Here is a 27,639-nt window from a genome sequence, read left to right as displayed (position 1 = left end):
GGGTGGGTTTAAAAAAAATTCAAAGGAGAGGTGGGGGAAACCAATGCACCTCTTTGTGCAGGGCCTTTTCCCTTTATTTTCTATACTGCCACCCCACCTTTCAGCTCAAAGAATTTTGAAAATAGATGTATTTATTATTTTGTGATTGATTTATTTTTATTTATCTTATTATTAAATTTCTATCCTGCCCTTCCTGCCAGAAGAAGCCCAGGGCGGCAAACAAACAATGAAGCACTAAAAACAATGCATCTGTAAAAAAGTATTAGAACAGACCTCCTAATGAGATGGAATCTGCAGGAGGCCCTCACCTGCAGAGCGCAGTGATCGACTGGGTATATAATTAATTGCTTTATAGACTTGCTGGTTTTGTTTTAACCTGTGTTTGTTACATTTTACTGGCTTGATCTTACTGTTGATTCTTTTTTGGTTTTTTTATGGCAATGATCTGTAAGCTGTCTTGTGAGAATTTTTCTCTCTCAAAAGTGGGCTACAAACCTATAAATCAGGCGTGGGGAAACCTTTTTCACCTTGGGGGCCGCATTTCCTCCTGAGCAACCTTCCAGGGGCCACATGCCAAGGGTAAGCAAGGGCAGAAGCAGAAGAGGATGGAACAACACAGGTAAGTTTTACCTTCGTACAGTAAATTTGTTGCTACACACACACGTGCACCCCTCCCACGCTATTCAGGCAGGCAAGAGTCATGATCAGAGCCCAAGAACACATTATAGACAGACAGACATTGGGCGGGGGGGGAGAGCAGGGCCAGTGAAGTCTGTGGCCTGGATTGAGGGAATGTGATCTGGGGAGAGTTTTGCAGGCCAGGCAGAGAGGCCTGGATAGCCACACACTGCCCTGGGCCCGTGGTTTCCCCACCCTTGCTATAATGAAATGCAAATAAATAAAAACTGTATACAGTGGGGCCAAATGGGGTTGAACTGCAAAAGGGGCGCGCCAGGTTGGCGAAGGCTGGACAAAATCTTTCACAAGACAAAGCCCATTTTGTCAAATGCATGAAGTAGTCTCTCTCTTTGGAACGTATGAAAGATATTGGGGGTTGGACTTGATGGCCTTATAGGCCCCTTCCAACTCTACTATTCTATGATATATATAGTTTTTCCTTTGGATGCCTGCATCTAAAGAAGAGTTCAAAGATTGCTTCTAAATAAATAGAAAGAAAGAACCCCTTCCAAAAGGGAGCTTCTCTGATTTTGAAAAAGAGGTATCGCCTGATTTGTTCAGGTGAAGAAGCCAGTGGCAGTGACATCCACCATGTTACAGAAAGTATTTTTTCTGGAAGGCCAAAGACACCCAGGTAACATAAGGGCCTGAAATGCACAGCCTGCTTCAGGAACATTTTATCCCTGCTGTCTTGGCCCAGATTACCGGAGTAGCTAAACACTCTCCAGATAAGATGAGCCTCACATCTGCTAGGTTTCCCATATCATGATAGCACACAGCCAACAAGCCAGGGCTGTGCGTCCCTGTGTCAAAAAGAAAAAAAGGGGATCTGCTCAAATGCTCTGGCCAATAGCTACTTTACGGAGATGGAAAGGTGATGCCTTAGGAACCATCCCCCAAAGCAGTTCCTGCCCACTAGGTTTTATATGGGTTTTCTTTTCATCTCGAGTGTGCAGTGGGGTGGGAGACTTTTGCTAGTAAAGCCTGGAGGACTGTGCTTATTTCAAAATGTTGTGCTCTGCCCTTCAGGTAAAGGGCTCCAAGAGATCATCCCCTTGGGGCTCTCTTCTTCTCAACCCTACTCCCCACCCTGGGCAGCCACTTGCACAATGCCAAAAAAGGGCAGAAAAGGCTCCGTGTAGATTTGCTTAAAATGTGTATATACTAATTTAGACATATAGTTGCAAAACCAGAAATTATTGCTGTCATTTAAATAAAAGGGCAACACCTCCCACCATTGGGGGACAGGCTGTAATGTGGTGTGCTAATGTGATCTGTAAACCAGGTTTGAACCGGACAGTTCTGCAAATAAAGGACACCTTCAAATGGAGGACTGTCCTCTGTAGATGAGGACATCTGGCTACTCTACCTTCTCTCAGTTCTCCTTTTCCTCTTTCCTCTCCACAGCCCCCCCCCATGTCTTTAATGTCCTCATCTTTCCAGCCCAGCTTTCTGCAATCTGGTGCCTGCCACATGTTCTGGACTTCATATCCCATCAGCCTCCGTCAATATGACCAATCATCAGGGATGATGGGAGTTGTAGTCCAAAATATGTGGAGTACTCAAGCGTGGGGGAAGTCTGTACTCCCCCCCCTTGATCACCTCCCCATTTCCCTTCTTTTCTTCCATATAACCTGCCACTGGCTCCTTTCCTTCCATGTTCAATTGTGCTCTTGTCTCCCAGAGTCTCAAAAATCCATCCCTGAACCCGTATTCCCTCACCAGCATCCTCCAAATCCCTGGCATGGGTAATTTACTCCTGTTGTCTCAGTCTTCTTTCCTCTAACTCCTCTCTTGACCTCTCCGGTCTGGTTTCCACTCCCTGCCCGTCATTGAAACTGCCCTTGCAAGACAGACCAAGGACTTCCTGTGTGCAAAGTGGAAAGCCCTCAACTTCAGGCCTCATTCTTCTTGCCTTTTCAACTACCTTTGACAGAATTGACAGTCTCCCCTCCTCAGTGCCCAAGGCCAGCCTTCACCAACCTGGTGCCCTCCAGCTGTTTTGGACCTCAACTGCCATCAGCTCCAGCCAGGGGTGAAGGCTGACCTGGGGATCTGTGATTCTATCCTTAGCTGGTTCTTGTCCTACCTGTCTAATAATTCTTTCAGTGTTTTCCATAGATGGCACATTTCCCCCTTTCTGCATCAGAATTTATTCTTGGTTCTCTGCTCTTCTCTCTTTAATACACCCTTGTTTCTGGGTGACCACATCCAATCCCATGGCTTTCTATTCCACATGTACGCAGAGGACACCCATCTCTCTCTCCCTCCTCAAGGGGTATAACTAAAATGTGAAACAGAGCATTGCCTATATATATATATACGTCTGGCCAGATCTCCAGCCCTCTGACCTGTTCCAGATTTCCCATTTCCCCCTCAAAAAATGTGTTTTGATCTAATAGCAGTGACTTCAGGCTTGTTTCGTCGTAACATGCTACCCTCTTCCACCTTGAACAAAACTCTTTTGTCAAGGTAGCCAACTTTTTTTCTGTCCCTGCTCCTCTGCTTTTAACCAGTCTGACACGCATACTGTAGTGTGTGGGGTTTGTGTGTGTGTGTATGTGCATGTGAAGCTTTTCCTGGTGCGAAAGGGAAGAAACAGACTTTACTTCCCTTAATCCCCCAAGTGCTACTCTGTTTATTAGACACCGCAACAAGGCCAGCACACTTTTAAAAAGAAGAAAGCGGGCAAGTCCTGCTAACTACGAGTGAGGGCAAGAGAAGGGATCCATGATCTTCAGTCGAGGCATCTGAGCATGCGTACTACACTGACGCATGCTCAGAAGGCATTCACTGGGGTGGTGGATTTTTTACGATAAACTTTTTTTTTGTAAGGATCCGGCTCCTTCTTTCTTCCGCTCCGCCTCCTCCAGTCGAGGTCACCCAGCCGTAGATTCGCCTCGTCGTTCCATAGACCCCGCCCTTGCATCCCAAGGCCCCGCCCCCTCACTTGATCAGAGGCGGCGATGGCATTCCTCGCTCGCGTGCCCTTCATTTTCGCGGGCCCCGGGCTGAGGCGAGATCGCGCTTTCGCCTTCCCTCACTCCTTTGCTTGGTTGTAAGCGAAGGTATCCCTGAGAGGTAGATTTTTTTGGGGGGTGTGGGGAGATCTCCTGTTCTTCAGCAGGATTGTCTCCCTCCCCTTATTTAATGTCTTTGATTCCTCTTATCTGATAGATTGGAGAGATTAAGATTCTCCTCATTAACTTTTCTCTTTCCTTTCTCCCTAAAGAAAGCCATACAACCACTTCTTTTCAATTCCTCTTGGTCAAATCCTGGCTTCCCTTCACATTCTGTATAAATTATTTTAGTTCCCCCTACTAGGTTTCAACAAATAAAGCGCATGCACGCACACACCATCCTTGTCACTCACTCATTACACAAAACCAGGATGGCTTTTGTTTCGAGTTCCCCTACTGCTAATCACATATAATTTGATACCACTTTCACATTTTGTTTTCTTTTTAAAGTTCACACAAATATCAAATGGTGAAAACTAAATAAATATTCCTCACACATGTCCCCCCTCCATTGCATGTTGATCCAATCAATCCCTGCTAGAAGACTTGCCCATTAATCTGCCCACTCCCAGCTTCTCTTTCAGTTGGACCTGAAACCTTGAGGACCATCTCCATGCCACATAAAACCTTACAGGAACATCCCGGCCCCACATTGCACCCACAGTTTAAAGAACGATGTTTCACTTTCCTTTCAGGAACCTCTAACAAATGATGTACAAAGACCCTCTAGACCAGTAGTCTTCAACTGTTTCAGATCCAGGATCCATCTTTAACCCAAACATGCATTTGAGTACCCACTTTTATATTTTCTTTAACACTCACTTCTATGGTGGTGGTGGTGCTGTTATGGCCCACCTTAGATCAGATCTTGACCTGCCAGTATAAAGCTCTTTTATAGATAGATTCTATCCCCAGTGCTTCCTCAGTCAGATAGATCCCTTCTCATTGCTGCTATTCAGTGATACCAACACAAATGTCTTTCAGATATGACCTGCCACCATATTACATTTCCATTAAAAGTTCCTTTCCTGTCTGCCTCACCATTCCCATAGAGAGCCACCCTTCAACTCCCTAAAATCAGATTCCTCTCCACCCATTACTCCACTGCTCCCTCATGTCAGGTATCACTCCTGGGACAAATGTTTTCCTTACATAGGGTTTTGCCTCCCAATGAAAAAATCCCATAAAACCCTAAGGAGTGAAAAGCCTCCTCCCTGGGCTCCTTCTGGGAGGAAGGGCGGGATGGCCGTATAGGCTCCTTCCAATTCTACTATTCTATAATGTAAATTTAATAAATAATAATATAATAAAATAAAATCAATATTCTTGCATCACAGTCATTTACATTGCCCCACCCTAGTGAGAACTACTTTCCCCTCATTCTGAATGAGCTGGATCCCCAAATACCTCTGGGAAGAACCCTCATTCAGTTTAAAAAAAGATACCACCACCACCCCACAGGCCGAACTCCTGAGTAACTTTGTATTTTTTCTCTCCTTCAGCTGTACACCTTCATGAAACAATAATGCCCTGAGGGTGGGAGATAACCAAGATCCAGCTTCCCAGCTGGGCCATTATCCCCATGAAAGATTCTCATGGGGGACTCCAAAAGAAAATCCATTCTCCATTGCCCCACAGTGTCTCCCCTTGTTAATTCATGCAAAAAGCCCTCTTCAACTCCAGCCGCCATCTTGAATTCCTTTGTTGCTGTTCTCTACACAGGGATGCCCGTTCATGGAAGTTCCTCTCTATTGCTCCCCTCACATTTTTGCCACTACAGAATTTTAAATTACCTGACTTTGCTGTTAATTTTAGTTCCTTCCCACAAATGTTCTTCACTGGTAGTTTCTCTTCTTCAGAACCCAAAATGGAGGCAACGCAATAACTGTTTTGACCTCAAATGAAAGTTGGGATGCTGTTGCTTTTGCCAGGATCTTCACAAGAATATGTTTTAGGTCAAGCTTGCCCAACTTGTCAACCAGGCCAAATTTGAGCCACCACCAGCCGTGTTTTGCTGCCTGCCAAGTGTTTGACAGCTGTTCTGTTTTTGCAATCTTCAGGCAGAGAGCAAAAACAGGCCCCAAAGTCAGTGCTTCTCAAGCATTTTCAAGTGGGGCTCACCTGTAAACTTATTTATCCTTTCAGGACACACTTGTAAACACTAATTCCACTTTTTCTCCTTTCCTCCTCAACATCAGTAAATGATAACACTGTGGCATCAGTAATTAACACTGAACAAGTATATATATTTTAATGTTAATATTGGTATATATAGGAAGTATATATTTGAATAGAAATTAAACCTGATGGGCTGTATTCAACTAAGTCCTACTCAGAGTAGACCCATTGAAATTAGTTAGGCTGTGTACGCACCATACATTTAAAGCACACTATTTCCCCCAAAGAATCCTGGAAACAGTAATTTACCCCTCACAGAGCTACAGTTGCCAGCACACTTGACAAACTACAGTATTGCCTATTAATTTTAGTGGGTCTACTCTGGGTAGAACTAGCACTGAGTACCACCCGATGAGTGAAGGGAATGAGTGAACATGTCTCTTAAAGTGGTTACATAACAGTAATGGTGTGCTGTCCAGTGAAAGAAATAAAAGCCTCTGGGATATTGTTACCCACAGTTTGAGAAGCACTACCACCATACCTGGTTCCTGGGCTCTTATCAGTTTTGTGCCTCACTAGTTATGTAGGCCTATTTTATGTTCAGCAAGTGTTCATTCTGGGAAGGGGACCTTCTGGTTTCAGTGCCACCTTTATACAGCAAATACAATTTGCTTCAGGTCCTCCCACTTGAGTAAGACCTGCCTCCCAGTTAATATTTTCCATTCCTTATACAACCTTGCCCTTTTTGCTGTAGGTTAACTTTTTCCACCCTCTCTTCACTTCCTTTTACTTTTTGTATCCTTTATGGACAAGGAATTAACAATTTCTCTCAACGCTCACCTCTCTCCACTACAGATGTGGGACCAAATTGGTCGTGTTTGCCCTGAAGAATTTCAGCCAAACAGCAAGAATTCCAAACAGAAGTCTGCTGACAGGTGAGGGGATGTGGTGGTGGTGGGGGAACAAACAAGTTGAAATGCTGCAGCAGGGATGAAGAACATTGGCCCTCCAGAGGCATATGGACTCCAAGTCCCATCAGCTCCATGGCCAATGGTCAGGAATGATGGCAGTTGTAGTCCAGCAATATCTGGAGGGCCACAGGTTCCCCATGCCTACATTCTTAAAGAAAATACAAAATGGCAGTCAGAATTACAGCACTATCTGTCAGCTTATTCTCTTGCATTTACACCCCATCTTTCTTCTATCATGGTTCCTAGGCAGTCACCCACCAGGTGCTAACCAGACTGACACCTGCTTAGCTTCAGCAAAGTGGTGGTCTGTACACAGTTACTAGCCATGATGGCTATGCTCTGCCTCCATAGGTGGAGTCACTATGCTTCCAAATACCAGTTGCTGGAAACCTCAGGTGGGGAGAGTGCTCTTGCACTCAGGTCCTGCTTGCGGGTTTCCCATAGAGAACTTTACTCAGCGCATAGTTAAACTATGGAATTTGCTCCCACAAGACGCAGTAATGGCTACCAGCTTGGATGGCTTTAAAAGAAGATTAGACAAATTCATGGAGGACAGGGCTATCAATGGCTACTAGCCATGATGGCTGTGCTCTGCCACCCTAGTCAGAGGCAGTATGTTTCTGAAAACCAGTTGCCGGAAGCCTCAGGAGGGCCGAGTGTTCTTGCACTCAGGTCCTGCTTGCGGGCTTCCCCCAGGCATCTGATTGGCCACTGTGAAAACAGGATGCTGGACTAGATGGGCCACTGGCCTGTTCCAGCAGGCTCTTCTTATGTTCTTAACTGGTTGGCCACTGTGAGAATAGGATGCTTGACTAGAGGGCCATTGGCCTTATCCAGCAGGCTCTTCTTATGTTCTTACACACTTCCTGGGAGTAAGTCCAACTGACTGCAGTGGGGTTTTCTTCTATGAAGATATGTGTGGGATAGGGTTGCAGATTTAATGCATATCAGTCACTTTGATCCACAGCCCTGTATGTAGAACTGCCTCTGTGTGAATCGATGAGGTTTTGTTTTTTGCTTGCTTATCATGATATTATTCTTAAAGATTAAAAGATGGCAAGAAACTACTTTAAAAAAAATAGTAACTGACTTTGGAAGGAAATTTCTAACCCAGTCCCCCCCCTTCACTTCTCAACAGAAGAAAACGTGATAACTACACCAGCACTCTTAAAGAACTGGCTCAGATGTTGCCCATCCCTTTGCGGACTAGCTACAAGAGGCTGACGAAGGTATCTTTCTGAAAATCTCAGATTCCCACAGTTGAAAATTGGCCCTGGCCCTGGCTCTGCAGCAAGTTTGATGTGTCACACCTGTTGCTGTTCCCAAATTGTACATTAATAAGAATTGCAAATGTTCCTCTTTTTGTTTCCTCTCATTCACTTTGCATTCTCTGACTTGGAACAGAAAGAAATTCTCCTCCGGGTCCTCCACTACATTGAACATTTGCAGGCGAGCATTGATACTGCCAGATCACTGCTCCAGGTCCGTTGTGGAGAGCAAAAAGGTAATATAACACCAAAGGGAGGCAGAGTAGACAGCAAAACTTAACAAGAAATGTTGCAAGTGTCATGGGCTTAGAACAAAGAAAGGCATGTAGCTACAAAAGGGTTAATTAGTCTGGCACAGATATCTGTCCAGGAAGGGTGGCGAAGTAATGTGAGGAGGGCTGCTCAAGAGGAGCCAAAGAGGCAGCCTATAATGAAAGATTGTAAATATTCTCTCTCCCTGGTCTCCTGTGGTAAGAATTGCCTCCTGGTGACCAGGGAGGAAATCTTTACAGAGGTTTGCTCTCTTCTTCTTTTGGGCTATAAATTAGTATGTATGAGCAGGCTGGTTAGTAAATATTTTTGTGGACGACTAAATTCTTTGTACTTATTTGCAAATCTGATATAGTTAGCATGGTGAGTGTTCCATGCAAAAACACAAGAAATACATTAAACATCAAGGAAAATCAAATTCTTACTTCAGAGTTATTTAATGTAATTTTAATATACTTGCATTGTTTATTCCTTCACTAGAATGTGGATTTTCCTGGTTCTAGAACTGTGTTTTAATATAAATACACAGTTATTTATTTCTAGAGCACCTAAATAACCTAGGAACTGTACATAAAGCAAAAATTGAAAATACAGTCTTTGCTCTCAGCCCTGCAATCTGAGTAATGAATCAGAGCCAAGGGAAGTGGAGACAGAGGTGTGAAGTCAGGTTAAGGAATGATGGAATGAAGAGATGAGTTTTTATTGGGTGTTTAAATACACCAATGGGAGGAGCCGAGATAAAGAATACTAACAGAAGGGTGTAAGGGTGCAGTTGAGGGATATTATTTTGGCTTTTGGGAAGATAAAGAGCACCAGACTGGAATAATGAGAGGGGGAGAAAAAGAAAAGTAGAAATGTAAGTAGAGAGAAGAAAGTGATGACATGTTGGAGTCAGCCAATGTAGAGGATAGAAAAGACAGAAAGATCTGTGTGAACAATTCTCTTCTTTATAAAAATAGGAGGGTCTGAGCAGATGGCAACATCTGCCCTGAAGAGAGGACGAAGAGAAGGCACACCACGAGTAAAGAATACCAAGCCACTGGGCGTCTGCAAGAAACCTAGGAAGAGGAGACGCACCCACAAATCAGGTTGGGGAAGGATTCTGCAAGTGTTGGGTTCTACAACATTATTTGACGCTTTCCAATCTATGGGCCTTTCTTTCCTCCCACCTCTGCATGATAGGCACTGCACAGTGTCTCTAATTTCCACAGCTGAGACCCTGCACCCCTGGCGGCTTCAGTCCACACACATTCCCTCCCCACTAACCCATGAGACTGATGGCAGGGAGCCAGGGCAGGCTATGCATTGGGCACAATGTAGTTATTGCTTTTGATAAAGGGATGATGTGGTGGAGGAGCACCTGCAATGCGCAGCTAAGGGAGAAAGCAGATTACAGGTTACTATACCCTTAGGGGAGGCTAATCACAGAGAACAGGGGTGTGTGTGTGTGTGTGTGTGTGTGTGTGTGTGTGTGTGTGTGTGTGTGTGTGTGTGTGTGAGAGAGAGAGAGAGAGAGAGAGAGAGAGAGAGAGAGAGAGAGAGAGAGAGAGAGAGAGAGAGAGAGAGAGAGAGAGAGTGTATGAGAGAGACTTGAACCAATGAAGACTAAGGCTGCAAATGGATGTGCAAGGCTGCTGAGGTTTCCTTATGTTTCTGTGCCATGGAGGTGGGGGGAATGAGTCTTGCATTTACTTAGCAAATGCTCCTGAGGGCACAGGGCAGATGGCTGCAATACCTGAGGCTTGTCTCAATAGTCTTTGTGTCATTTGGTTTTGCAGAGCAGCGAGGGGTGAGCAAGAAAGTGTGCAAGTGCCTTGCTTTGGAGACTGGGAAGGGCCCTTCCCAAGCTGACACCTGCAGGGAGGAGAGCCTGTCTGCTGTGCAAGATGTGTCCTCAATTCTTTCATCCTCCCAGAAGCAATCCACTTTCTTTCCCAGCTTCCAAGTTCCAGTGGCAGAATCTTACCAGCCCGCAAGCACAACCTTTCTAGACATTACCAAAGGTGGAGTTTTGTTCCATATTGTAGGAATGGTTTCTTCATTGGTTTGTGGGTACTTTGTATGAAACTCCTAGTGAGAAGCAAGGGCATAATGATAAATCAAACTGAAGTTGGTTCCTTCATGCCAATTTGAACTTTTAATTTGAGTGTGAGACCAATCAGAATGAAGAAATGCAGTATCATTTTTTGGACTGTGATCTTTGTTAGCTTAGGAATATAAGATGAGTCCTGCTGGATCAGATGGACCCATGATCTATCCGGTCCAGCTTTCTGTTCCAAACAGTAGCCAGCCAGAAGCTTGTGGGTGCTTATTAACAGGGCATGCAAGCAGTGGCCATCCCTTGATGATTATCCCAGCATGTAGCTCTGAGTGCTATATTCACTAATAGGCAAAAAACCCTAAGGTTTAAGAATGTACCTACTTCTATCAAACTTTAAAAAGCAGGGAAACTGGGCAGCTATAGGTGAATGTGCCAGGGGAGCAGAAGATCTGACCTCCTCCTCACTGAAATATTGTACTGCCTTACAAATGTATAAAAATGCAAGCACAATTTGGGTTAGTCTTTCACAGTCCGATCCACTTTCTGTATAGCTTGGAAGAATTTGGTCACGTGTGTCTCTGAGCATATGGTGAGTGGTGGCCACACCTGCAATCAGCCCAAATAACAGAAACAAGACATTTGCTGCACTATGCTGATCTTGTTATAGCAGGAATGAAGCAACAATATTAAGGCAGTTGATGTAGTTCAAATATTAATTTCAAATATGTTTGATTTCATTGCAGTTTTAGTGGTTTCCTATGTTAAATGATATATTTTGCTTCTGTTTCTGTAAATATTGGGTTAGAGCAACACTTTGCATAATTTACATGAAATAAATCTCCCAAAACAATTGTGGAATAACGGCAGAATAGTCTCCAGTGGGCAGGAATAGCATCTCAGTTTACACAAGATAAAACAGTGGGAGGTAAAATATATTCTAGCAAATTTCTAGGTGTGCTCTATGTTTTTAATTGACCTTCCTTAAATGGAGTAGTTTAAGCATAGCAGGCAGAACACATGCATCTTGGAGAGGCCAAGTTTGTTTTTTTCCAACAGCTAGATTCATTGCTTAAGTAGCAAGATATTGTAATCGGTCTCATTTTATATCAAAGCTGCAGTTTCAGATTAAACTGTTAATGCACCCAAAATAGAAATAGAATAAAACCTCCAGTTTGAAACATAAAAGACTGTCTTCACTATCATATGACTTTACCCCCAAAAAGGCTTTGAAATTAATGAAAATAAAATTGACACAGATTTCTAGGATCAATACTGAGAGAAATATAATTTTATAGGTTAGATCATCTGTAGAAACTGTAGTAACATAGGAAAGAAGCAAAATAAGAACACCAACAAACATACAAAAAATGTAATTTTCTGTCTTTGGAGATGCAGTCCTGATTGCAGGTGTTGCCACCATTCAACATATGTTCATGTTACCAAATTCTTCCAAGCTACACAGGAACTGTGAAAGACCAACCCAAATTGTGTTTGTATTTTTACAAATTTGCAGGGCAGTACAATATCTCAGAGACGAGGTCAGGTTTCCTGCTCCCCTGGTGCATTCACTATAGCTGCCCAATTTCCCCACTTTTTAAAGTTTGATAGAAATATCTGTTGGCTATAGGTATGTTCTTAAACCTCAACAGTTTTGCGTATTAGTGAATTTCTCTGCTTTTTAATCTGGGAGGTAAGAAATGGGATCCTGTGCAAATTTACTGAGAATGGATCAATCATTTGCATGCTTATTTAAAAGAAGGGGGGCGGAGGGAGCGAATGAGTTAGGAGGAGGAGGAAGGGAGGAAAAGAAAAGGGGAGCAGGAAGAGAGGGGGAGGGGAGGGGAGGGGGAAGGGCATGTTTGATCATTTGCATGCTTATTAAGTTCAGTGGGATTTACTCCTGTGCAATCATGCTTAGGACAGGTGAAACTGACCTGGGAGAGGGGTAGGAAGGAGCGAAAGAAGGGTAGAGGTAGAGAGGAAGGGGGAAGGAGGAGATTGGATAGGTAGGCACTGGGCAGAGGGAAAGCCATTTCCTTTCCAAAAGGAGAACAATATTAACAGTATCATTATTTTTTTGGAATTTCCCCCACCTTTTTATTCTACAGCAGACACATGTCATCTCCCACCCAACTTTAAACCAAAGCTGTCCCTGGCCACAACCATGCCAGACATTTATTCCACCTTAAATAGTCATGGCTTCCCCCAAAGAATTCTGGAAAGTGTAGTTTGTGAAGGATGCTGAGAGTTGTTAGGAGATGCCCTATACCCCTGACAGAGCTACAATCCCGAGAATTCTCTGGGAAGAGGGGCTGACTGTTAAACCACTCTGGCCACTGGAGCTATGTCAGGGAAATAGAAATTAAAATGGAATAAATGTCTGACATGGGTGTGGCCTCCAGGTTGGCCAAGCCAAACAGTTGTTAGTCTGGCTTTTAGAACACTGATAGTTGATTCTTACTGAGCATGCCCACACTATCATAGACTCCAGTGTTAATCTTCTTAAATTAATTAAAAATCAGCCATGCATTTTGTTTAACTTTTAAACTTTTAAATTGAAGAATATGAAGGTCAGAGTATGGGGCAAGGTCAGTAATAGGATTACAGGTACTCTGTGAACATGGCTGATTTTAATTAATTATGAGACCACTGAGAGAAAAATGTTCAATAGGGGTCTGGGGTTTTTTTGTTTCACACTTTGAACTCTGGATTCTCTCTGCACGTTTTGTGTATCACCATGAAAACAGAGGGTTGTTAAGCATGTTTTTCTGAGTTCAGGACTATACGTTTTGTAAGATTTAATTTTGAAATGAGCTTATGGGAAGCAGCGGAATGGCATGGGGGTTATTTTCAATTTATCATGGTGGAATGTGAAAAATCAATGTTGGCTATAGTATACAGCCACTCTTGTGGCTGTATAATACTGTGTCTGAACATGGAAGTTCTATTTTGCTGTCATTGCTCATAAGCATTAATTAACATTAATTAACATATCCACAAATTTATCTGAACACAGAATTTCTATTTCACTCTCACTCCTAACAGGCATCAATAAACATGCCCCTCCATAAATTAGTCAGGAGTCACTGGCTATCCCCACATATTGTGCCAGTGAATTCCATAAATTAATTAAGTGTTGTGTAAAAAAGGGCTTTCTTTTGTCAGTCCCTAGCCCTAACCAAACATTTTGTTAGTCCAGCCAATTGTTTTATTGGAAGATGCCAATGAGTCTTTTGAGTGCCACAGAACTCTTCATTAGGCAGAATAGAATGGTTGATTACATGGAGAGAGCAAGATGGGTTACAAATGCAAATGTTTTTGGCACTTGAAGTAGAGATGTGAAGGCTTGGGGGGGGGAAACAGAAAAGTTTGGGGACAAAACTTTTTTCCCTGTTCCTCTCCAGTTTTTCAGAAAAAAGGGATAAAATAAGCCCCCACCCCTATTTTTTCTTTTTTCCCTCTAGGCCTTCCTATCTCTAACTTGAAGCAGATTCAGGCATGCTACACTTTGGCAACAGGCAGGCTGATCTCTCTTAGGCTTGCTGTCCTTAGTTGGTCTGATAAAAGATACCAGCCTGAATTCTTTGTATTTCTTATTATCTGGAATTAGTGTGGGAATACTTATGCTACAGCATCTGCTTAACTCACCCCCACCATCTTGAATTAAAAATGCTTAACTTGGGCTGGACTGTGTCCGGACTTCTAAAGAATAGCGTTTCAAGTATGTTAAACTTTAACCTATGCAAAGAAGAGTCTGCAGTTCAGTTCATATCAGTTATTCGGTGTTTGCTTGCTTCTAAAGGAAATTCAGGTTTGGGTTTTTATCGCACCTTAAAAGGGAGCTCTCAGCTCTGAGGAGGGCCCACTAGGGACTGTTCTCTGCGTGCCGTACTTGGCTGTAATAAAACTTGCTTTCTGTACCGCATAGAGAATGAAGTGAATGGGTTCCAAAAAGCTTTAACAACTTCCCCCCCTTGCATTGTAACTGTTATTGGCAGACTGGAACTTGGGTAGTGACCAAGAGGAAAGCAAGGAAGACGATGTGTTTTCTGCGTGTGCAGCACAAGTAGCTTACGACGAGCTTCGTCAGTACACTGAAGGGCCTGGACATTCACTGATGGGGTAGGAGCAGAGAGCAGATAACTGGCATCTTGTAGAGTTCCCATGCGGCTGTTTGTTTGAAATACACTTCTGGTCTGCAACTCATTTTTGACAAGGTCTTTACATTTTGATTTGGGCAAGACCTGGAGGGCTAGAAGTATAGACTTTGCCCACAGACTCACTCTTGATGGAGCTGAAAGGCGTGGTTTTTCTAAACCTCTTCCCATCCACCTCAGCTGCTCACTCCCATTTGGTTGTGTCCTGCCTCTTTCTCAAGAGTCAGCAAATGAGGTGTATAAAAGGTGGCAGGGGTTAAAAAGCCCTTTGCTTGTGTCCCTACTTGCGTAAGTCAGGTTGCCTACACTGCAGTGTGTGTGTGTGTGTGTGTGTGTGTGTGTGTGTGTGTGTGTGTGTGTGTGTGTGTGTGTGTGTGTGTGTGTGTGTGTGTGTGTGTGTGTGTGTGTGTGTGTGTGTGTGTGTGTGTGTGTGTGTGTGTGTGTGTGTGTGTGTGTGTGTGTGTGTGTGTGTGTGTGTGTGTGTGTGTGTGTGTGTGTGTGTGTTAGGATTTGTCGAGGGAATATGGGCCACATAGGAAACCCAAGGGTGAGGGTTCAGAGTGAGCCCCTGTGCCATCAATTGCTTATCCCTAATGTAAACCAACAGCAGTCAGCTTGCCTAGTGCTGAAACGTATGCTAAAAATATACCATAGGTCCAAGTCAGGACCTTGTATCTTCAGTCCCTCCTAATCTGTGCCCTTCTTTTTACTACTGGCATCTTAAACTTTCACTATAACATCCCTTGACTGACTTTGTGTCCCTCTTGATTATGCTTTCAGGCAGGAGCTGGTGTATTATTATTCCTCTTGCGAGGAAGAAGAGGAAGAAGGACCCGGAGCCAGCCCTTGGCTCTCAGTCCCAACCCAGTCCCCAGTGAATATCACCCATGGTAATAAGTTGCAAGCAAGTCTGGGGAAGGGCCCAAGAAAAGGCATTGCAGGAGGGCAGGGTGCTGGGACCTTGATTCAGAGAAGCTGAAGGGCCAGGAGTTGTAGAGTTCAAAAATGTGAAATGCTGTGTGATCCTAAGCATGTTTACTTGGATTTAATCCCACTAGATTCAATGGGATTTATCTTGTTGGTTTAGGATTGCAACTTAAATGCAATTGAGAGACAGGCAACACCTGCTGTTCATTGTGGTTATCTGCCACTATTCAACATCCTCCTAAAAACTGGACACAAAATATATTGGTAAACTGCTGTCTTGTCTTAGCAGGAAGCCTGCAGCTATGTTCTCCTGGGATCAGGGCCCAAAGCAACACTTGCTTGGATTTGGGATTGAGTCCTTCACTTTTCTCCTCTCCTGCTCGGCTTCTCCCCAGGTATATCCTCCAAGGCAGCCAGGATGAACTTTCCCCAGGTAAAGTAACAGGAAAGAGGTGCTCAGTTGTGTCGGTTGCAAGTCATGGTGTGTGTCCATCTCCCTGTCCCTGCAAGGAGAGTAGGAGCATAATCTATCCTGAGAGATAAGATTTATATGCAGTCTTTTTCAAAGATAAGTTAACTCCCAAGAAAAATTCCTACAGCCAGAAATGCCAGCAAATACTTCATGTTCATTGATAATAAAAGGAGTGGGGTGTACCCTGCACCTTACCACCACCATGCCGGAAAAAAAAATATAAAAGAGGAGGATGGGATCCAAAGCCTAGGCTAACAAAAGCTGGTTTAAACAAGCAAAATATATTACTGAAGTACATTTGGACATATATTTTGCATAACATTATATTCACTGACAAAAGGCCACAGAGCAATCAAAAACCATTGGTCTCTGGAAATTGTAATCATTTCCCTCCTTCCTGGTTTCTGAGATTGCATTTCATTAGGTACTACTAACACTTTTCCCTAGCTTATCCCTGCAGTTATAAAGGATAGCTATTTTACTGAAGAAGAATTTGGGATTTTCAGAGTGCTAAAGCAGGCATCCACTACCAAATTATTCCAGAAAGGGTACATAGTGATAGCCTCTGATAAAGCGTATCTATTACACAAAGCATCTTTCTTTCTCTTGGCCCTTCTGTCTTATATATATTTAGACAGATATATACAAAGCCAGTTCCCAACATTCCATTCTACACTTTCAGTGTAAAATGACCTAGAACCTAGCGTGATGCAGATAGGAACAAGCTTGCTTTCAAATGGTTGGGGGTCACTTTGGGCAGGTCTGGCTTAGCCCCCCTCTTAATGATTTCCTGAAGCTCCATTAGCTCATGGAGAAGAGTAAACCACCACACTTAAGGACAAAGGGATGTCAAAGCAGAGTCCTCCATCCCTGACATTGAGTGATCTGACTGTAACTGACAGAGATTCCCTGATTTCATGTAATGTGTCTTTGGGCTTGGTGTCCACAGGGGTGTGCTGCACCACACCCAGGAGTCCTTGCAATAGTCTCTCCATCATTATGACAGGCATTTTTCTTAGTATATGTGCTGCTGAAGCGAGCATGACAGGTATTTTTCTTGATAATAATGCACGAGTTTCTTCTCCAGCCATGTGTTTTAGATTAGTCTTTTGCCTTTCCAGCTACTAACGGGAAGCCCCATGAACACACAGTCTGCAGAAACACGGCCATAGCAAACAAAATATTTTTTTCCATTTGGCCCCTCCAAATAAATGTTTCTGTGTGCTTTAGTATATTGCCCCACTCTAACTGATACTCTTATCTCCCATTTTAGCTATCACTTATGCCTTGGAGGAATAACAGAGAAATCTGATTTTGCCTAGTTAAATGGCAAGTGGGGTTTGCAAACATTTTTTCCCTAGATTTGTTGCTGCAAAATCAAGGAACTGTTGTGTTGATTGGTGAGAGTTTGTTTTATCTACCCCTGAAGCAGTTGTGCTGAGTTCCAAGATTGTTTTGCATTCAGAGATTAATGAAATGGACAGCTAAACCTCTGCAGATTTACATAAACATCATCATCTATGTAATTTTACTATGGGGTATATTTCTCATGTTCAAAAAGCAGCTCAGTGTTGTCTTGGATACCTTGCAGTTCTCCACAGTAGATTTCATTACTTCAGGTAACCCCACCAACTGTAGTGTTTGAGACTTCTGCCCCAGCCTCTCGCCAAGCAGCCCTGATCACTTAGCCTTGCATCTGCCATGCATCTGTCTCAGCTCCATCTGTGCACCTTCTTCTGCCTGCCTATTCCCACTGTGGTGACAGACCTCCAGCTGTAGCTCTGCTGACCTTCTTCCATCATGCCCTTCTCATGCACTATGCGCTATGCCATCACAAAGTTGTTGCTGGGAACACCTTTAGGTGGGCCCTAGAAATGAACTTGTTGAAAGTAAAACCAGCTTTTAATATTTAAAAGTTTTGCCATTTGAAGAGTTTACCCATCAAATGTTTATAATGGTTTTAATTGTAGGTTTTCCAATTGTGGGTTTTAAAAATAGGTTTTAATTGTTTTTATGGCTTATTCAATCATTACTTATTTATTTATTGAATATATATCCTGCCCTTGCTTCCAAAGGAGCCCAGGGCAGCAAACATAAATGGTTGATTTATGTTTTTGATCTTTCTGTAAGCTCTTTGGGGCATCAGACTTGATGGAAAGAGAGAGTATACACTGAATTATTAATAATGAATAATGTTGGGTGTGGCAGCACAGAAGAGAAGTTTGTCTTTTCTTAACTGGCAACTATTTTTTAACAGGGGCCATATTTTGAACTGAGCTTACTGGTTAAAGGGCCAGTATTTATATGAGCTAAGACAGATGGAAACATTGCCCCTTCTTCCCCCACAAAATATGAATAGACAAGCTGATTTTGGAAAGAGTTCCCTGAAGTAGAAAGTTTTCAAAAACCACCAAGCTTGTTGGTTCCAGATTCTCTTGGTCTCTCCATGATGAAATTGGAGAATGGTCTCTGCTGAATGTGACCTGGCAACATTGGTGCCTTGTGTGTGATAGATCACAAAAGCCAGACCCTGGTAGAGTCACTGGTAGAGTGGAAGAATATTATCCCTTGGGATGGGATTTACATTAGGGTAAATTGTGACACCTGAAAGAGATAGGGAGAGGGAAACCTGAGAGCAAATAATGAAACTGGTAATTGATTGATCTTCACCCCCACCCCCTTGAGTGTGGGACTGAAGTTCATTTGTCTTGTCAGACTGTGAAGAGGGAATGTGGATGGCCTCCTTTTAAAGTGCTTTCTTGAGATTTAGTGGAACCTTTTTGTTACCCTGCAGTGTTATTCGAAGATGTGTATCTGTCCCCTCAGTCTAGTAGTTTTTCTCAGACCCTTTCAGGAACCCTTTTGAGAAAGGTAAGTGCATTGCCCCCGGGCTTCATATATCCTTTATCCATCTCCTCCATTTTCCATTCCTTTTCTTTAAGCCTCCTTCACAGTTCAGGGCCATTCCAGCAGAGTCTGTACTCCATTAACCAGTCCTCATTTACACATTCACTGCAGAATTAAACGACGACTTACTTATGTTAATGAATTACCACAAAGAAGAATGTAGTTGTATCACTGAGGGTAAGCTCACATACATATTTTTCAGGGGAGATATTTTACACCCTTGCTTTAAGATAATTATGTACTGACTAATCACATGGTGAAAGATTAAGTGATGTACTTGCATGTTAACTAGTCCTAAGAGCACACGGGGGAGGGAATAGTAGCTTAATTGCAAAGCATATGCCTTGTATGCAGAAGACCCCAGAAGGTCCCTGTCATCTCCAACTAGAAGGATCAGCAGCTGGTGATGGGAAGGCTTCTGTCAAAAATCCTCCAGAGCCTCTCCACGGTTAGATGGGCAAATACCCTAACCTGATATGAGACAGTTTCCCTGTATGCAGTTTTTCAAGTATCTGCATGCTGGCTCTTGTAGCTCATACTTTGTCCAGCTCCAGGAAATGCTGTTTCATTTATTTGCTGCTTGCTACGCTTATCTCCCACCTTTCCTCCAAGGAGTTCAAGGCAGTGAAGTAAATGAAGCAAAGTAGTAAAATAATATTGTACTAACCAGTTGGTGGGAATATCCTGAATGGGTTTCAGCATGGAGCTTGATCAATTTCCTCTGACTGTATCAGCCATGGTTAAAAAAGGTACGTACCCCAAAAGATGGGCCTTTAGATACCCCAGGCATCAGCATTAAGTATCAGTCAGGACATAAGAACAGCCCTGCTGGATCAGGCCAAAAGCCTATCTAATCCAACATCCTGTTCTCACAGTGGCCAACCACAAGCAGGACCTGAGTGCAATAGTACTCTCCCTACCTGCGATGCCCATCACTTGGTACTCAAAGGCATACTGCCTCTGACAGTGGAGGCACAGCATAGCCATCATGGCTAGCAGACACTAATAACCTTGTCTCCTGAATCTTCCAACATGCAGCTTTATTTGATGTTCCTGAGTTAGTGTGCATAACAGTGAAAAACTGTTCTCTATCATCCTGTGGTCATTATGGTTTCTTCCCCTGCTCCCCTTACCCCAGGGGGCAAGGGCAGTTCCTGGAGAAGGTGATGATGGTATCCCCTAGGGGATGGGTTGGGATACTTAGATGCTTGTCAAGAAACAATGGCCCAGTTAAGTAGTCATTCCCTTTGCTTTTGTTCTGCACCAGTCAAGGGTAATTCATATGGAGGGTCTAGTTGAGTTCTCTTCCCAATAGTGAGCCCTCTGGGTCTCTCCCCTTCCCAACTTCCCTGGGCATGGGCAGTTAGATTAACACCCTGCCCCTGGATGGGAAAGCTCTCTGAAGAAACTTGTAGACTGCCTTGCCTAGAAAAGGATGTATCTGTGGTAAGCTAAACGTTTTATTTCTGCCCAAATATACCCATCCCCCTAGTTTCCCAATAGAACAACACTTAGAGGAGTTTATGATAGTCTTTGCAGTTGTTCCAATATCTTTGCACCCATGAGCAGTTGGACTGCTGCCAGGCAAGCTATCCAGTTTTAATATCAAGGAATTAAGGATTAGTGGACTCTCTGCTAGGATCCTGTCACAGTGATACAATTCTCTATTTTGAAACAAAAACTCATTACTTCGTTCCTTTCTGTCACTCCTGTGCACCACCACCTCCCTCTTTAAAATTCTGTTTCCAAAGGCTCTGATTTCCTCCTTCATCTCTTGCAGTCGGCATTCACACTGGATCACTGCTACCTTTCCTACAGCGAAACGGGTAAAAGCGATTCCAGCCCTGTATCAGGAATGAATGAAAGAGCATCTTCATGGAACAAACAACTTCTTCAAGAGGTGGGAAGGAGATTGTAGAGATGGGGGTGTTTTTTTTGTGTAAGGGAACCTCTACTATAATTCCATTACTAGAGCCTAGCCTCATTGACTGGCCATTTAATCCTTTATACATTTAGGAGTCATAATATATGTAACTGTAAGGCTTCAGCTTCTATGTATTCTTCTAAAGTAAGGAAGTTAATTTTTCTGTGTGGTTTCAACCCCCTCCTCACCCACCTTGTATTTTTATTTTTATTTTAGTTTGAGACTCTATCTCTGCTAAAAGGTCATTTGGGCCAGTGAGGTCCTGATTCCACACCCCTCTTTCCTCCAACCAGGCAAGCAGAGTTCAAGGGCACATTCCAGCCAGGCACAAACATTCCAGCAGGGTGCAAGGGAGGGCTGATGACGGGTGTGGCCTGCGGAGAGTCCCAAGGGCCAGATAGAGGGGCCTATTTGGCCCCCTGGCCTGAGGTGCCCCACCCCTGCCTCAGGAATTAACTCTGGGAATTATTACAAACCCCAGATACTGTATTAGATCTGTTTAAGTTTGTATTTCTTTACAACTATACAGTTTCATATTTTTTACAGTATGTTAGAGTCAGTCGTCAAATACATCTCTTGTGTTTTAGCTGTGACTAAATTATAGAGGGGTCTTGTTTGACTCTCATGTTAGATTTATTTTATTTATTTATTACATTTTTTATTTATTACATTTATATACCGCCCCATAGCCGAAGCTGTCTGGGCAGTTTACAGCAATTAGTGAAGTAATTTTACAAGAGTAGTGAGGTTAAATTAGTTCAGTTAGATGAGTCTTCTTAATACTTAAAAAGGCTCAGGAATCATAAGACTGCTCATTGTTTTGGTATTTGATGACCCGATTTCACATGCCTCTTTGAGCAACTTTACTCCACCTCCGTTTGTTATATGCCCTCAAGTTGATTCTGACTTATGGCAACCCTATGAATCCTTTTTCTGATTGTATTCATAGGGTTTTCATGTTAAGAAGTATTCAGAAGAGGTTTACCTCCTCTGAGGCTAGTCCTCCCCAGCTGGCTAGGGCGTGTTCCGCTTGCCACAGCTGCACAAGCCAGCCCCTTCTTTGTCCGCAGCTGCCAGCTGGGGGGCAACTGGGCTGCTTGGGACTGTGTAGCTTGCCTACGGCTGCACAGGTGGCAGGGCACATAACCCCTGAGCCACTCACTGTGGGGGTGATCTTTAGCTGGCCCTTGACACCCAGGAGACATATGAGCAGGGATTTGAACTCACAGACTCTGGACTCCCAGGCAGGCTCTCTTCCCCACTGTGCTATACCAGCTGTACTCCACCTCCACCTTCTCATATTAGGAAACTGCCACCATCAGATCTGAATTCCCAGTGTCTTCCAGCGATGAGAACAGTGACAGCACTTGGACACCACCATGCAAGAGGGCAAAGCCATCTCAGGTAGCCTCTCAGAAGAAGATAAAGAAAGTGGGTAGGAGGCAGAGGCGCCGGCCAGGGGCCTGCGAAAAACGCAGCAGCTCATCTCCTCTGCAGCTGAAGAAGAAATGCGTGAATGGCTTTATCATGTTCTGCCGTCTGAACCGCAAGCACTACATCCGGTGAGGACTGGAGGTTCAAACTCTTATGGAGGGACTTAAATCCATCTAATCAATACACGTTTCTTCCAACACCACACTTCTTCATGACACACAAGTACCTCATATTTTCATTAATTGGTTCATTTTCAAAATATAATGATAATAATAAGCATGTGTGTAATATTTCAAAATGTTCAAACTCTTCATGTACGGTATTTCAGGGATCCATAAAACAGCCTTGTAAGGTAGGCTGCTCTTATCTCCCCCACATTACAGAGATTGGCTTGCTTAAGGCTACTTAGTGAGCTTAGATATGCTAAGATCTGAACCAGGAGGGGCTTCAGACTCTTAACTACAAAGCTTGCATAAGCACTATGAAGCAGACAAGGTAGTTCACAAAGATTTTTTTAAAAAACAACACCACAAAAATCCAAATCCAGTGAACGGTTTGGGAATACCAGATATTGTAGCATTATTAGAGCTAAGCAGGTCTGGACTTGATCAGCAATCTGCATGGAGTTCCACAGTTGTGAGGTCACCATGGAAAAGGCCCTGTCCTTCCTCCCCACCAGCCTCATCTCTCTCCCTGGTGGGCATACAAGTAAAGCCTCTCTCACTGAGGCATTAAGGGCTATAAAGGTCATGACCAACATTTTGAATTGGGACCAGAAGCATATAGGCAGGCAATCCAGCAGAGACAGAACTGGTGTTATATGGTCCGGGTATTTAGCTCCTGTCATCACCCAGGCTGCTGTATTCTGCCCTGCGGAAGCTTTCAAATGACAAAGCCCCACATAGAAAGCATTGCAATGATCCAGTCTGGATGTAACTAGGGCATGAGTCACTGTAGCGAGCTCCACTATATCCAGATAGGATTGCAGCTGGCAGATCAGGCTAAGCTTAAAAAAGACACTCCTTGCCACCACCTTTGCTTCCACAGATAATGTAAAGTCTAGGAGGAACCCCAGACTGTGAATTTAGTCTTTCAGGGGTAATGCAATCCCACCCATCACCAACTGATCTCCTCCATCTGGAACTGGCAGTTTTCCCACCCGCAGTACCTCTGTCTTGCCTGGATTATGTTTCAGTTTGTTCACCCTCATTCATCTCAAAACTGCCTCCAGACACCTGTTCAGGAGTTTCACAGCCTCCCTGAAAATGTGAGCTGAGATTTCCATGTCATCCGCAAAATGATAACCCTGCAACCCAAACTCTGGATGACTTTCCCCAGCAGTTTCATGTAAATGTTAAAAGAGCATGGCAGACAGAATAGAACCTTGAGGTGCTCCATAAAGACCATGAGGTGGAGCAAAAGTCCCTCAGCACCACCATCGGGGTCTGTCCTGACAGAAAGGAGTGCGGCCAACACAAGACTGTGCTGCCCAAACATAATCCGACAAAACAGTTCAGAAGGATGCCATGGTTGATGAGATTAAAAGCCATTGAGAGTGTAGATAACTGGTAAGGTTGCAGTCCGTTCCCTGGCCAGGGTGGCTAAAGCTGTTTCTGTTTTGTAACCCGGCTGGAAGCCAGACTGAAATGAATCTGAGTAACATTGGTTCCTGTCTGCTTTTGAGCACAAATTTATTTTTGTTTCATTTGGTTTTTATTTTGTTTGTTTTTTGCCTGCCTTACCCTGAAGACTCAATGCAAATTTTCTTCTCCCCAACAGAGCAGAATAATAATTAAATAGGGGGCAGCTACTGGGAACACCTTCATTCACCCCAATCACCCTTGCATCTGTCAGTTGCATAACTCTTTGTTGCAATTACAGATCCACCTCTCACCCTCTCCCCAGGTCACAGAACTTGAGATATGTTTTGAAGCTCCGTGTTCTAGGGCTCTGTGCCTGGCAGTAAATCATAGGTTGTACTTGTGTGTTTCTTAGCCACCCTGAATACATTTATTTTTAATTCCCCACTATATGAAAGTTGAGATTCTAATAATTTTATCAAGGCCTGTAACCAGGGAGCAGAGAAATGTAGCATGATGAGCTGTGCCTGGGCATGGGACTAGAGTGCGTTGCACCTTACTGGCTGATTCAATTATAAAATTCTAGGTGTTTCTAAGATAGAATATATTCTGCAAAAAATCTTGTATTCATGGGCTGTGAAGGTGTATTTTAGGGGAGGGGGTAGGTTTCATTCAGATGTGTGTTTGCTAGTCATTTTTTAACGTTGATCGCCATGGAGAGCAAAAGGCTGGCCTGGCAGGGGGTCACCATGGCAACCTTCTCTTGAAACCTTGAGGTAACATGGAGACATTGGCAGTACCTCATATGTGCACGCCTCTCATGAATTTGAATGACCAAACTGGCTTTTCTCTTGGCAGTGCTTGCCCAGGCATGGCCTCCACAGCTGCTACAAGAGAGTTGGCCCAGCTGTGGCGTATGATGACGAAGCAAGAGCGGAAACCGTATTGGTATGTCTGGCATTGGTCAAAACAGGCTGTGGGATTAGGCTGTCCCTTGGCTAATCATCCAATAGGCCAGCTTCTAGGTCAGTCCAGTGGTTTAAGGACATTCACTGCTCAGTGGTAGAGCCCTTGTTTTTCACGCAGAATGTCCCAGGTTCAATCCCCGGCATCTACAGTTTGAAAAAGATCAGTGGTGGTTGTTGTTTATATTTCTTACTTCCCCCTCACCGTGAAGTCACAGGGCAGGATCCAACTATTTAAAAATACAATATTAAAAATACAGTAAAAACAGATTACATTCAAGAGAATAGGTTGGGCCCTAAAATCTCTCTCTCAAGTGTCAAAAGGCCAGGGTAAAGAGGTGTGTCTTCAGCATCCATCTACATAATGAAGACACCAGACACACCTGTGTGGAGAGGGAATGCTACAGTTTTGGACTTGCCACAGAGATTTCCCCCTGGAGGTGGGAAAAGACTTCTGTCTTCCTGAGACCCTGGAGAGCTGTTCACAGTCAGAGTAGACAATACCTGTCTAGATGGACAAAGAGTGTGGGTTGGTATAAGGCCGCTTCCTTTTCTATCTCAGGGTACTCGATCCTAACTTCTTTCTATCTTGCCACAAACCTAACCATGAAAAGAAATTTATTCATTCCTTTGTCTCCACCCCAAGTTTGATGCCCCTCTTTGAGAAAATTAGCATAAAAATTGCTTGTCACATGATAACCTGAACACATACAACAGTTATACAAGTCGTGTATCATCCCCTCTACCACACAGTGAGGCTAATTAGTATTAATTCTGTTTATACTGGGCCTTTCTAAAAATAGGCATTCATTAACCAGCAATGGGAGTCATGTTATGACTGGTTGTTTATCATCTTCTATCGCTTCAAGGTAAACTGCTAAGTGAACTTGCCTTATGGTTGTTTATCATCTTCTATCGCTTCAAGGTAAACTGCTAAGTGAACTTGCCTTCGTATGACCTTGTTTTGTCACATAATAATGGCAACTATCACATGGTGGCTTTGTTACGTGTAATGTCTATTGCAGTCTGGCTATTACAGATAAATGTTAACAGGAAATAACTACTTGAGTTTATTGTTTGTGTTTTATCTCTTTTCAGCATGAAAGCTCGGCGATTCAGCCGCCTGAACAATCGGATTGTGAGGGACGACTTCTCCAGTGGGGAGGAGGACCCAGAGCCACCCAAACCTTTCCATCTGCTGCTTGCTGAGAAGTCTCTCCATGGAACCCAGAACTTTGGTGACCTCTCTTTAATAGAGCTTATTCCCTGACTCTGACACTGTAACGGTAATGGCATATCCATCCACTGAAAAGATGGCCCCTTACTCTGGTCTGCTATTGATGGTTACAGAGTTTCCCAGTTGATGGGTTTGCAATGAAGTGTAAGCCTTCCCCCTTTGCAGCAACTTACCAGGCATCAAGGGCTCCATGGACCCCGCTGACTGGGGCATTGTGGGACAGTAATGCAGGGGGTGTAGAAAAGAGGGAGGGAGAAATAGTCCTTTTGTCACCTGTAAAACTTCTACACTCCTCTACTTGCTGCTCTTTTCTGCTGCTTGCAAATCCTCCTCCACCCCCAACTAGTGTATTATCAGTTGATATGCCTCTGGCTTCCAGAAGCTGGGTCCTGAGGAGAAGAAAAAACACTGGTAGATGTGCTCCTTCCATACATCTAGTTTCCCAGTAACTGCCACGTGTTTCATGTTATACTCCACCAGAGACCCACAGTGACTGTCTCTATGTTCAAGGCCACCAAAGCTAGCCTCTGGTGAACATAACAGCTCCCACTGTGGTAGCAACACTGGGAACCAGGGGGATCCCTGGGCCTGGCTGATAGGGCCATGCTGGACCACTTGAAGATTTGGGTCCTTGGTCTAGGGCAAGGATGGGAGCCTGTGGGCCCCCTGGTGGTGTTGGACTCTAATTCCCATTAGCCCCAGTCCTTATGGCCAATGGTTAGCGATGATGGGAATGACAGTCCAATCGTGGGTCCCCCACCCCTAGTAAAGGAGCACTACCCCATTTGAAATGAATGGGTGTGATTTTGAAAAGGGGAAGGAACTGCGTGGCTTTTTAAAAAAAAATACCCCCTTGTTTTTAACCATGACTTTTCCCAAAAGAAGTTTAGTGTGACCAAAAACTGGATGTCTGTTTTTCAAAATCCCAAATCCATATTTATTGCAAAAGCTTTTAGCTCCTCATTCCCTTCACCAGAGCTTAGCTCCGAGAGTAGGTTTTATCATATTCCACCCAGCCAGTTTAGTTACTGGTGCTTTAAATCCGTGGGACATTCCACGGCAGCAAGAAACGCAGTTTTCAAGTCTAGATATGAACTCACTTGCTCCATGGCAAATCCTATGCTTTATTATGTAGAAAGTTGCTTCATATGTTTCTTTGCTTTTTCCTTGAGCAAATTAATGGGCTCAGAGTTTGCTCTAAGTAGCTCTGTGTCCCTACTGACCCCTATACATGGGCCCGTACAACAAAGGTCCTGCAGGAGGAATATTACTGTATATTGTCTGTGGTTCAAAGGGAGTCAGAAAGCTTCAAATACTAACTTGATTCTGAGCTGACAAGGGTGAGTGTTGCACACTGAGAAGATAGGGTGTCAGCATTGTACTTGCAAAAAGTGGCTCTATGTAACATTTCTAATTGGTTTATATCCTGATTGGGGGGAAACTTCTCAGTCACCCATCCATTACCCACCTCTCAAATTGCCCCTCCTCCATGTTCACAATCAGTTTGCGTTTGAAATTCTGTTATAGGCCTGAACGGGTTTTTCCACAGTTGTATTTATGTATTTATATATTTATTGGTAGGATTTTTTCCCTCACCTATATTTATATTTAAAAATAAACACTAGTTTTAAAATAAGCTAACAGTTTTGGTCCCTCTGTGCTTCTCCTCC

At 43.6% G+C, this 27,639-nt stretch overlaps 1 protein-coding gene across 4 annotated transcripts; it reads left to right on the top strand.

Moving 5' to 3' along the window:
- Positions 1–546: 546 nt before the first annotated feature.
- Positions 547–27,453, top strand: MEIOSIN (meiosis initiator). Of its 4 annotated transcripts, none has more exons than XM_061596799.1 (14): positions 547–619; positions 6,672–6,751; positions 7,926–8,016; positions 8,192–8,291; positions 9,285–9,413; positions 10,104–10,328; positions 14,365–14,488; positions 15,304–15,413; positions 15,737–15,883; positions 18,717–18,793; positions 20,610–20,729; positions 22,059–22,315; positions 24,626–24,715; positions 25,831–27,453. In XM_061596799.1, the coding sequence occupies exons 2-14, from the start codon at positions 6,672–6,674 to the stop codon at positions 26,000–26,002; spliced, it is 1,722 nt and encodes a 573-aa protein (XP_061452783.1). In that variant the 5' UTR covers positions 547–619; the 3' UTR covers positions 26,003–27,453. The 4 variants fall into 4 exon arrangements, with proteins under 4 accessions (XP_061452783.1, XP_061452784.1, XP_061452780.1 ...); XM_061596800.1 differs by lacking the exon at positions 547–619 and adding an exon at positions 3,682–3,759 and having other exon boundaries at positions 15,740–15,883; XM_061596796.1 differs by lacking the exon at positions 547–619 and adding an exon at positions 3,682–3,759.
- Positions 27,454–27,639: the final 186 nt, after the last annotated feature.

The sequence above is a fragment of the Rhineura floridana genome, chromosome 15 (genome assembly GCF_030035675.1).
Source record: "Rhineura floridana isolate rRhiFlo1 chromosome 15, rRhiFlo1.hap2, whole genome shotgun sequence".
Classification (NCBI taxonomy): domain Eukaryota; kingdom Metazoa; phylum Chordata; class Lepidosauria; order Squamata; family Rhineuridae; genus Rhineura; species Rhineura floridana.
Note: the sequence above shows the minus strand (reverse complement) of the source record. Positions and strands in the feature narration are given on the sequence as shown.

What these genes read in the sequence shown, in the direction of transcription:
- MEIOSIN (XM_061596799.1), top strand. Translation starts at nt 6,672, where the DNA reads ATGTGGGACCAAATTGGTCGTGTTTGCCCTGAAGAATTTCAGCCAAAC. An exon ending in CCGTTGTGGAGAGCAAAAAG is followed by an intron (nt 8,292 to 9,284) that starts GTAATATAACAC and finishes TTATAAAAATAG; the next exon opens with GAGGGTCTGAGCAGATGGCA. An exon ending in ACAAACAACTTCTTCAAGAG is followed by an intron (nt 20,730 to 22,058) that starts GTGGGAAGGAGA and finishes TTCTCATATTAG; the next exon opens with GAAACTGCCACCATCAGATC.